We start from the raw sequence: 12493 nt of genomic DNA on the forward strand, positions 1-12493 counted from the left end.
CATATAGAAATAGAAAATAAATTTAAAGGGAGTTACAAAGGAAACTTGTTTTTAAAAATCAATTTCAAAAAATAAATGTCATTCGACATTCATAAAAACTATAAAAACTATATTAAAATATGTAATGTCATTTGGAAATCATAACTATTAAGAAAGAAAATAGAAAACAAATTAAGAACATAGAAAACAAATTTTATGGGAGTTACAAACTTTTTTAAAAAAATTAGAAAATGTCTTTTTGCATTTGAGAAACTTTTTTTTTTTAAATGAGACAAATTGTCAAATAAGATTCTCAAATATAAAATATATAAAAATCAATATTAAATATGCCAACTCACATTTTGCTTTTTCGGATTTAATTTTTCAATTTTTTATAATTTTTTTTCTAGATTTTCTATTTCTAGAAGTTAGAGAAGTGTGTATAGGTAGATTTAGTAAAACTATAAAATAAGAAATTAGATGTACCTCTTATTTTTTTAAATTATAATTATTCTATTAGAAATGTCATTATACCTAGTTAGAAAAGAAAATATAATAATATAGAAACAATTTAATTTTTTAATGATAATTATTATTAATCATAGTTAATGAGTTCTTTGAAAGTAATAGAAATACCATGAATGATAAATCCTAGAGAAAAATAATTCAATATGGAATTACGTTTAGTATAAGGTTTGTCATTAAAGAAAGCAGTCATCAGATTTTTGAATCTAATATTAATCTATAATGTATTGTGTACTTGTATTTTAAATTCCTTTTCAAATATAATTTTAGCTTTTGGCTTAATGTTTCAAATCACAACTTCACCCTTAATTGAGACTTAAAATCTAACAATAAATGTTCATGTTTCAAATCACAATATTACCTTAAATAAATTGAAAGTTACCCAATAAAGTTGAGACTTGTCACTAATACTAAATTAAGTTGAAATCTAAATTTAATTATAATTCCACTTGTAATATTAATTAAATATTAATCATTATTAGAGTCCATAATGTGTGTGTGTGTGTGTGTGTGTGTGTGTGTGTGTGAGAGAGAGAGAGAGAGAGAGAGAGAGAGAGAGAGAGAGCTTAGATGAAATAAGGAGGGAGGGAGGGAGACAGGGGGAGAGAGAGAGACACAGAGAGAGAGTGGGGAAGGCGTAAAAGAGAGAGGGATAGAAAGGGAGATAGATGTTAGACAACATATCTAGAAAGAGAGGAATATTTTATCCATTGTGCCCTATAATAATTTGGTAGAAATCTTGCCTTCATCTTATCCATCATTGTGTACCAAGATGTGATTTTTGGCTTCTTATTCCTCCATCTCTTTTCTTGAACACAATCTCACCATAGTAGAGAGTGTCCCTTCAACTTTAACTTTTCTATCTTCATCTTCTACCCCTCTTAAACATCTTCACATTTAAAGAAATTCTCCATGGCACTAAACCAATCTATCAACTCTTCATCATCCATCTTTCCAGCATACATAGGAAAATCTACTTTTTCCCTTGTATCTCCACTGTTTATGACTCTTACAAACTTAGCCATCGTTATGTCTTTAGGATCTAGTTGTTCATCCTCTTGAGGTGCTCCTTCTTCTTCTTCTTCTTCAACTTCTACTTCCTCATCCTATCTTCTACCTTTATCTATTTTCTCTAATGCCAAGATTCTTTCCATCATAATCTCTAGTGTCTTATCCTTCTCATGGATCTTCTTCTCTCTTTATTCTAATATTGACTTCAAATTCTTTTTATCAGCCAACTATTCTTTAACTACCCTTGTCAACTCCACATTTCTCATCCTTTTAGGAAAATATCCTTCTCCTTCAGACATGGTTTCTAATCTCCTTGACTAGATGGATCAACTCAAGTGCTTCTCCTCAAAGGATACTTCAACTCTAAGGGCTAACTAAAGACCCAAAACTATCAAAGTTCTTAAGGCCACTCTCCAAAATTCTAAAGGATTCTTACTTGCACTATAATACCACTTAATTTAGAAGTAAGGGTGGTGTATGGATGGCCCAACTACAAGTTCATAAATTTGTGAAAGCTCACTAGTGTTTTCCAAGGCCAAAAGTACTCCAATGTCCTCAAAAGCTAACAAGAACTCCTCACCAAGGTTCCAAGTAATAGGGTTGATATATTTTGATGATAATAACTTTTATTTAAGGTTTCTTTGGGTTTTAGACTATTTCAAAATCTCCAATCCCTCTAAACACTTCAAATTGCCTTTCAGGCCTAGTTGCCCCTATTAGGCCTCCAATGATAAAGATCCTTGATTTCCTCCCAACTTTCCCAAAGATATGTTTTAACTCTATGGGTTCTTGGATACAAATTTGGGCACTAATTGACATATCAAAAGGTTACCTAGGGTTCCTTTGGACCAAATCCTATTGTCATTAAACTGTGGCTCTAAAATGCTTTAAAAGTGAGTAATTTAACAAAGGAACTATGACTTATTTTCACTTCCCAGTCTCCCCACTTTAGAAAATATATTATTAGGTCATGAAAGACATATTTCCAAGAGTATTTAAACTCAATGTGTCTACAACACCATAAGCCCCAAATTGCTTCCCCACACCCTCCAAAACTAGGGCTTTTTGATTAGATGTTGTCCCCACACTTCAGGCTTCCAGAAAAGGTAGTTTCAACTTGTCCTCATAATACCCAATAAATTTAAATCATAAAATGGTATCCTCAAATGGCTAGAACTCCTACTTTTTCTCCATGCCTGCATTCCCATTCACCATTCAAACTTCTTTCTTGGACGATCAACATCAAACAAACTCTCATCTACACATGTCAAGGTTGGAATATTATTGTACAAGTTAGGGATGAGTGTTTTTATGAGAATCATAAATTTCATTAATGGAATGATCATCCTATAGTTCTTCTCCTCTTTTTCCTTTTGTTGGAAATATAATGATGACCGAGTAACTGAGAGGGGGGACCAAGGGTGGGGGGTGAATCAAAAACCACTTAAAACTTAGTTCTCTTTTATTTCACTTTATATATTATCTAATTTACTTTCATGCATGTAACATAAAGCAATAAAAGTAACAACACCATAACACTTTGACATAAGAATTGATAACCCAAAAACCCTCCAAGTGGAATGTAAAATCGAGGTCAGGATGACACACACAATGCTTCATTATTGCAGTGATAAGGTTGGCCTATTAAGGTTTACAATTGATTGCTTTTGGTGATCTAATTGGTTAAGACTAAGAAAGACTATTAGGTCCACCTTTTGAAAGGATTTATATAATACAATAAAGTATGAACTTGATTAAGAGAATTTGCAAGTACTGTTAGGTCCACCTAGTTAGAGGATTTGACTGATGTACATGTTAGGATGAACAGTCAATTAATATTTGTTGTGCAACTCAATTTACTTAATAAGATCCTTTGATGTAATCTAATCACCTAACTATGATAGAAAAGTCTCTTCCTTTCCTGTATATTTTTTGTAGCCTTCTAATTACTCTGCTCTGTCATATTCACTTCTCTATAATGTTCTTTTATAAAAGTATATTCATCATGACGGTGAAGAAAAGTAACATATATTTATATCCATCCAAAAAAATTGCATTAAGAAGTCAACTACTAAGGTATCATATCTTTAGTTTCAAACAATAATTTCCCAAGTCAGATGAATGCTAATACTCAAGTGCAATTATCCACTCGGGTGATATGCCGACACTTGAGTAATACAATAGAGCTCAACAATGATGGCATTTAGTTAACACCATGCACTTGGTTCACATTGATCACTCGATGAGCAAAGATGGCTTAGCCAACACCCGTGGCTTGGTAGTTAGTACTTAAAGCCAAATTCTTAGTTGACACTACAACTCAATAGATACTACATCTACTTAGTTCACACTACTCACTACTAGCTCGGTTAAAATTGTTAATACGGTTCTACTAAGTAATACTGTTAACCATGCAAAATGACTTAAGTATTTTGGCACTAATTTACAATATGTCTTTCCATAGGGTCAACAATCTCCTCCTTTAGCACTAGTGACAAAAAGACTTGTCATGCTCAAAATCTTCAATCAAAATCCTTCAGTAAACTCCCCCTATGTATGTGATGTATTCTGTAACTTGGTTTATACTGAAAAATCTATAACTCGTTTTAAACTAAAAATTGTATTTTTTATTTTTCAAATTTTTATTTATTTTTAATCTTCTTTTTACATATCTTCTATACAATTCCTTTTCTATACATATTGCCTACATTATATATATCTCCCTTTATTTGCATATATACATACTTTCCCCCTTGTTTTGGTTACGAATGCCAAAATTTACAAGGTTATGCCAAAATGATAGAAGAAATCATGATGTACCTTTGAAATTAAAGACATGGTCTTATCCCTGTTATCTTGAGGTACCTTTAAGATGTTCAGACCAATTTGAATCTCTGTTTACAATTCCATCATATGCTCAGCAACAGATAAATTTTTGCCATGAATCAATGTCATTACATGAGAAATTTGTTTTTGCATTACATCCATGTGTGTAATGATTAGAATCTGAATTTATGACAAGGATGTCCATTATCTTGGCTTCTTCTCTCAGTAGCTCCACCCATAAGTCAGCCAAATATCTAATTTTTACAAAATGTGTTGAGCTCGAACTTGGGTCAAGTGCCAACTAGTTTATAATTATATTTAAATCAATATCAGTCTTTGTCATCTTATCCTTAATATCCTTTATAAAGTTGGTAGTATTACTCAATTTTAAAAATAGAGATACAACATTATTTACAACATTTTCTAATGTAACAACAAGAGTTGATAACTCTACTTGATCAATAGTTATTTTTTGTGTGTTACATTTTCTAACACTTTTCTCACAAACTTCCCTTCAACCTTTTCTAGAAGTTTGTCCAAACCATCTGCATCATCATTGAAATTATGTATAATTTCAACAAATTGTTCGATGATGGAGACCTTTTCATTTACCGCTATAGAAAACATATCCAAGAATATATCTTTGATATCCTCAAGGACTTTGCTTCTATCCCTTTCTACCCTCAACATCTATTGCTTGCCTCTTTTCTTTTGTAGTTCACCCGATAGGTCCATTTTCTTAGTAGAAATATTAGATTGGTTCCAATTTGGAATCATAATCTCTTCATCTAGGTAAATATCATCAATAATCTTTTCTTTTCCCTTATCCTTGGCTACTGAAGAAGGAATGATTTCCTTTGCTTTGCCTCTATCTTCTTTATCAATTGAATCCTTCCTAGTTTGATGCTTGATTATACCTACCCTAAGAGCTTTTTGCTCAGTGAAGATGAAATATTCAACTCAGCTAAGGTGCAATATTATTCAACTTACTACTCATTTGAACTTAGCTCAACTCAATAGATTGTAGAGCTCTAGTGTTTTCTTAATTAGCTCAGAGTTTGAAGGAGTGGTAGGAAGAGATGACATGATCCGTGCTATAATTTTCTTAGGATTAGACTCTTCGATGGTCTAAATCTCTAGTAGATCTCTCTCTTCTTTTATATCAATTTTCTTCCACATGCTGGATGTGAACTGTACAACATCCTCAATTTTATTAGAAAAAATTTGAAATACTTTAAATCGAGGAGTCTATCTTCTTTCATGCTTAGACATTGCCTCCTTTGCTTCCTTCTAAAATAGATTTGGCATAAGTTTCTTCAAATTCTATTCTTTTATGTCTTTCCTTGTTCTGATTGCATTGTTCCAATTGTGAGAAATGACCTTTAGTGGGGCTTAGGAGCTTTCCCTTTTAGTTAAGTTGGGTCACACTTGCATTTAGCCATTTTCCATACCAATGCATCTTCAATCTGTTTATGATCCTCCTTGCTTCTGGTTTCATCTTTTAGGTATATGAAATCAACCATGCCACTTCCTTCCCATATTAATTTTAACCTTTGTTCAAAAGTTGTTAGTGACTTCTTCAGTGAGATAATTGGATTTCTATCTTCATCTTAATCATCATTGTCCATCCTCAATTTCCATCTTGGTTTCTTGGGCTTGGTAGCAATAATCAAAGAGGTAGAAGACTTTGTTGATTTTATAGATGTTGCATTTACCTTCTTCTTAGGAGATTCCTCTATGTCTTCTTGTTTCTCTTCTACATCATCACCTTTTCCCTTGGTAAGAATGAGAGGGGAATAAGATTTGGAAAATTTCTTCTCAAACTTTTCTATCCCTTTCTCCACTCTTCAAGATTTGAGGGATCTGAATCTCAATTGAAATCCTAGATTTGGCTTCTTCATAAGTTTCAAAATAGGCAACCTTAGGATCTATTGTTTCATTGATAAGGGCTTTAATGACATCTCTAGTTTCATCAATGTTAAAACTTCATACCCCAATGGATTCACCCATGCAATTCTAGGTTTGACTACTTGAATTTGAACTTAGTCACAACCAACTAGGAAACATATGTCTTGCTCATAATCATCAACTAATTATTTTAGTGATGCTAAACATATTTTCCATCCTCTTATTAAAGTTCTCAAAACATGCATTTGATATGCCAATTTGGACTTTCTTTTCTACTTGACTGCAACTGATGTGAGATCTTCTTTTGGTTCATAGTTCCAATGATTTGGTTGGATCCTTACTCAAAGGTGGATATGTCAAAGAATTCACTATTTTGGCTTGAGCTCTTTGGATATTTCCTCACTCATTTTTGCTTCATTTGAGCCTTGAGATCATTAGCTTTTATTTTCTCTTCATCTTCAACTATAGCTTAGTTCATACATTTCTTTACTAGATGATCAAGTTCTTTGCATACATAGCATCTTTTGGTAGGATTCCTTTTTTTGAAGTGAGTCCTCATACAATTAGCTCCAATGTGTCCATATTCTCCACATAGATACCATTTGTACCAATTTTTGTAATCCCAATTGATAAATGCTCCTAGTATTGGACCAGTGTTGCATTATTTTGTTCTTCATTTTGAGGATTTATGACCTTGCTTTCTGCATGTAAAGAACTTTCCTTCAAACCTTGGTTTTTCTTTACATTCACTTTCTATATGACATGACTTATTGTAGCTATAGCAATTTCGATTGAATTTTGACTTTCCATTAGTCTGACATTTGTTTGATGAGTATCCTATCTTTCCACAATTATTGCAAGTAGGTCTTTTTTTCTTTTGAGTTCCTTGCTCTAATGATTCTCCTTGTTTAGTGTAACCCAATACTATTTTCCCTTTGTGTCTTTTATGAGATATTTTAGCCATTTGATTCATGCTTTCTTGTGATCTCATCATTCTTCCATTGGTTTCTTTTTCTATTCTAATATTATTCTTGAGTCTATCATTTTTAGTCCTTAAATTGATGATTTCTTGATTTGCACTATTTAGCTAATTTATCATATTTGCCTGATGTAGTGAAAGCTGGTGGATTTCATTGTTCTTATCTTCTAGTCTAGTGTTAACTAATCTCTTCTCTTCTCATTCCATCTCTTTATCATTTTCAACTTTGTATTTTTTTTCCATAGCTTCACATACCCTGACTAAATGAATCTCTTGTTCTCCTTTTAATTTTCTGAATTATTTTTGAAAAATGAGGTTCCTTCCAAGTAGATATTCTATAGCTATATTAGCTTCTTCTCAACTTCTTTCACTCCAAATATCTTCATTTATTTCTTTTGTGTATATATTTTCAGTCATCTGAACTGCTAACTCTTTTCTTCTTTTTAGGGAATGCAATACTTGATTCCTTAGTTTCTTAATTTATTTCATGGCTAGGTATAGACCTAGGTTGTCATAATCAATGAATTTTAGTAGCTTGTACACTTCCATTTCTTCTGATCTTTTTTCTCATGCTGTTAAATTTCTAATAAGAGAACCTTGCTCTAATATCAATTGTTGGAAGTGTAAATCTGACTGAGTGACTGAGGGGGGGTGAATCAAGGACCACTTAAAACTTCTTTCTATTTTTTTTCACTTTATAGATTATTTAATGTAATTTCATGCATGGAACATAAAGCAATAAAAATAAAAACACCATAAAACTTTGACACAATAATTAGTAACCCAAAAACCCTCTAGTCTGCTAAGTGTATTTGAAGTATTAGGTTTTCCTTGGTTTTAGTTGTTTGTTTTGGTTCAGGTTCTATCTATTAGGTGTCACTTCTCATGACCTTATTTTTGTTGTCTAATGACTTGTTGTTACTTTGATGTAATGGGTTTAGACCCTTCCCAGTTTACTTAATCAGAATACATATATATAAATCATATCATATATATAATTATATATTCATCAGTTTATCTAACTAAAGTACCAAACATCAACAACATTTGTAATTGCCTTGGTAAACATGTATACAAAATCTGGAAGCATAACCAAGGCACTTGAACTATTTGACATAATATGTAGTCTCATACAACACTTTGATTGTAGTATATTATGAGCATTTATTTAAAGAATTCATCATGCTTAAATTAATATTTTGGGTATCAAAAAAGCCTAAATAATGTAAAGCTACATATTTAGAAAGTAAATAATGAGCAGATGACATAACCTAGTGGTTTACACCCTAATGCTTGTTTTTGTATCGTAGAATTTGTTTTTTTAATTTGACATAAATGTTATAAATATGGTGTTATTACAAGTCGACCAAGAATATTTATAAATAGGAGAAAATGTGATGTTAAAAAAAGAAGAGATGTTTAAAGTGTAGAGATATATTCCAAGCTCAGTTTGATAACTTACAACAAATGAAGAATCAAAACAATAAAAGGACAAGCTGAAATAAAAAAAATATAGAAACCATCAACAAGAAATATTCATGAAATAAAATATTAGTTTACTAATTGTACAACCTACAAGCACTTGTAAAATGAATCTTGCATTATAATTGTTAGTTTGTTCTGTAGTCATCATGCTCGATGAAACTTGAAATCAATAAATTTTCTAATATGGAAAACTTCACCAATCTTCTACCAAAATAAAGATTTCATGCATGTTTTGAGATTAGCCAATTTTATGTTTGGCTAGTTGTAGTGCTTCTTTCTATATTTTCAATTGAATATATATCACTACTCGAGTTAAAATGATTATTTTTGCTTTGCCACACATGGTTCTAGTTTTGAGTATAGAAATGAATAAACAAAAATAAAATAAATGTCCACATGCTTGCAAGTTTGAAATACACTTATCGATGCTAATCCCTTGCTTCTAACCATTTCAATATTTAAACTAACAAAACTAATTTGCATATAAAAAACAGAAAATTCAATAATTTTTTTTTTTAACATATAAAGAAATAGAATGCATACAAAATGAACATATAAGCATGCTGCTCTCCTATGTAATTTGTCACTTCTACATCAATTACCACGAAATGTAATTTATTGGAAAGACTACAATTTAATCATCTGTCAGCAAATTAAATTGTTCTTGATACTGCATTTGATCCAAAATTACAATCAAATCTCCCTGTACTATAAATATAGATCCTTTTAAAATGCAAAGGTGTGGAAGATTGTAAGCGAGCTGTATACAATAGTGACTAAAGCGGATATTTTATGAATGCAACGTACCTAAAAAATTAGTATACCCCTTGGTAAAATATGCGTTTTACTTTGCTTTATAGATGGTGCCAAGCCAATGCAAGATAGCCCTATGAACTAAATATTATCTAATTTAAAAAATCTTCTCCACAATCGATTCAACAAATAAAAATGTCCAAGATCGAAATACCGATTCCACAAATGAGGACTTGGATACAACCGGAGTCAACTTTAACTTTAGTTTTCATGCGTTAAAAATTACTAGCATTGTCCACTACGTACCGTGTCTGTGAACCCTTTGACACGCAACAGAAGGAAAAAATTTTACCCGCGACTAAATATTATGTTTTCAGCTTATATATACAGTAAGGCAGCCATTAAAGTTAATAGTCTATTCATTAGCAAGGTGACTTTTATAGCAATGAGAAATATATGGTCAAGCCTGCTTTTTGCAGTTGCCATGTTTATTCAGCTCAAGAGTAATAGTGGTGCCGGAGATACTATTCCATTGGGTACCTCGCTCACTGGAAACCAGACAATAAGGTCGACCAACGGCACATTTGAGTTGGGATTCTTCAACCCAAATGGAAGCAACTGGTATATTGGCATCTGGTACGCCCAAATACCAGATAGGACTTATGTTTTGGTGGCCAACAGGGAGACTCCCGCCAGAAACCAGCCTGGCATTTTGATGCTGTCAAAAGATGGTAGATTGGTACTGTTCGATGCAGAGGGTGCATCCATTTGGTCAGCCAACACAACAAACAAGGCATCCTGGGCTGTGTTATTCGATTCTGGTAATTTCTTAATGCTGACGAATGACAGCCAATCTAATACCGTTTGGCAGAGTTTCGACAATCCCGTAGATACCTTGTTGTCCGGGATGAGGTTCGGTGGATATCATCAAAAGCTAATCTCCTGGAAAAGCTCAACGGATCCTGCTCCTGGGCTTTTTTCCATACAGATGGATCCATCCGGGGCCAAACAATTTGTGCTGAAATGGAACAATTCTGTACAGTATTGGGCGACCGGACTCTGGGACGGCACAATGTTTAGTGGAATTCCAGAAATTGTGGACAAACACATTGTCAATATCAGCGTTAAGAGCAATGGCTCTGGTTTGTTTTTTACTTAGATGGTTGTTCCCAACTCCAATGATCTGGCACGGCTCGTCATGACTGAGTTCGGACAAGCGCACAGCATGCAATATTGGATGGCAGTAAATGGAACATGCTCTGGTCTGTCCCCAGAGATGGATGCTACGTTTATGGTGCTTGCGGTGCCTTCGGAACCCGCGACTCCAGAAATCTTCAGTCCTGCAGCTGCGCGGAAGGCTTCAAGCCCAGAGACTATCGCGCCTGGGTTTCCGAAGATTGCGCGTCCACTGGCTGTGTTCGGAAGAGCCCGCTAAACTGCAGCACCGACCGATTCATCCATCTTGGCGTAACATTGCTCGATGATTACGCTCTCTCATACGCTGCAATAGCCACAAAGAAAGATTGCAAGGAAGCCTGCCTCCGCAACTGCTCGTGCACCGCATTTTCTTTCAATCCGCCTTCAGGCCCCTGCCAAATCTTGTCCGCAGATTTGCTCAGCCTGCGCAACTCTACTCGATCCAAAAGCAGTTTAAATGTCCTCATTAGAGTGGGTGCATCTCCACTTTCAGAGAAACAAAAAAACACTAGTACTGTGGACACAGTGCTTGGTATTGTTGCAGGTGCACTCACCGTTGCTCTGGTTATCTCTTCAGTTTTAGTTTGGCGGCGGCATAAGCTACAGTCAATGGACAGCCGTGACGATTCATTAGACTCTTTTCTGAGAATGTTTACTTACAAAGAGTTGAAAACTGCAACAAGGAATTTCAGGTCTGAGTTAGGGAGTGGAGGATTCGGGTCAGTGTTCGAAGGAAATCTACCAGAAGGTACGCTTGTGGCCGTGAAAAAGATGAAGGGCTCAAGACAAGATGAGAAGCAATTCCGAGCAGAAATTAGCTCTCTTGGAAACATACAACATGTCAATTTGATAAGGCTTCGAGGCTTTTGTGCGCAAGGATCGAAACGGTTACTGATCTATGATTACATGCCCAACGGCTCTCTGAATTCCCTGCTGTTCAGAAGTAATTCTAAGATCGGTGAGGGGATCAAGGTACTCGACTGGAAGGCCCGATTTGAGATCGCATTAGGTACTGCAAGAGGATTGCTCTATCTCCACGAAGAATGCAGAGGCTGCATCATTCACAGTGATGTGAAGCCCGAGAACATCCTTCTCGACAGTAATATGTCAGCCAAATTAGCGGATTTCGGATTGGCGAAGCTGATGGGTAGAGATCTGAGCCGCGTGCTGACGACTACAAGAGGAACGAGAGGATACTTGGCTCCCGAGTGGATCGCCGGTACTCCTATCACTCCCAAGGTAGATGTCTACAGTTTTGGTATGACTCTTTTGGAAATCATATCTGGGCGAAGAAATCTGGACTTAACTGTGCAAGATTCAAGTAAGCTTTATTTTCCTAGATGGGCTGCAAGCCAATTTCAGCAGGGGAACATGATGAATATTGTGGAGCAGGGTGTTGTAGAAGAGGAAGTAGACGTGGAAGAGGTAAGAAAGCATGTATCGTAGCACTGTTATGAGGCCAAATATGAGACAAGTGGTGCAGATTCTGGAAGGGAACATAGAGCCTCAAACACCGCAGATTCCGAGCTCAGCACATATGGATAGGTCAGCAAACCAAAGCCATGCAAACAGCTATTGTGATAGCAATGTTGCTAGCTGTTCAAGAGGTTAGGCTTAAACATTAGTTAACAGGTAAAATCAATTCAAACCGCTAATAAATATATAGCTACTATATACACGCTAAGCAGCTAATAAATATATACATGTAGCTATTATTATTGGATATCGTGGATGGGCTACATATCTTACTTTGAGGGCTATTCTTAAACATCACACACTAAGGAATAAATTAAGCTTGAAAAAATAAGTCAATTTTGACTATTTAACACT

The 12493-nt window shown here is 34.4% G+C and overlaps 1 protein-coding gene and 1 pseudogene across 1 annotated transcript; both read left to right on the top strand.

Moving 5' to 3' along the window:
• The first annotated feature begins 9911 nt into the window (after positions 1 to 9911).
• Positions 9912 to 10625, top strand: LOC149566866 (G-type lectin S-receptor-like serine/threonine-protein kinase B120). Its single transcript, XM_089816549.1, has one exon. It carries the CDS (start codon positions 9912 to 9914, stop codon positions 10623 to 10625), a length of 714 nt encoding a protein of 237 aa, XP_089672675.1.
• A 95-nt stretch (positions 10626 to 10720) lies between these two features.
• On the top strand, positions 10721 to 12275 carry LOC149566867 (G-type lectin S-receptor-like serine/threonine-protein kinase At2g19130 pseudogene; annotated as a pseudogene).
• Positions 12276 to 12493: the final 218 nt, after the last annotated feature.

This window comes from Cupressus sempervirens, chromosome 3 (assembly GCF_028749045.1).
Source record: "Cupressus sempervirens isolate cs-2001-9-10 chromosome 3, ASM2874904v1, whole genome shotgun sequence".
Classification (NCBI taxonomy): Eukaryota; Viridiplantae; Streptophyta; class Pinopsida; order Cupressales; family Cupressaceae; genus Cupressus; species Cupressus sempervirens.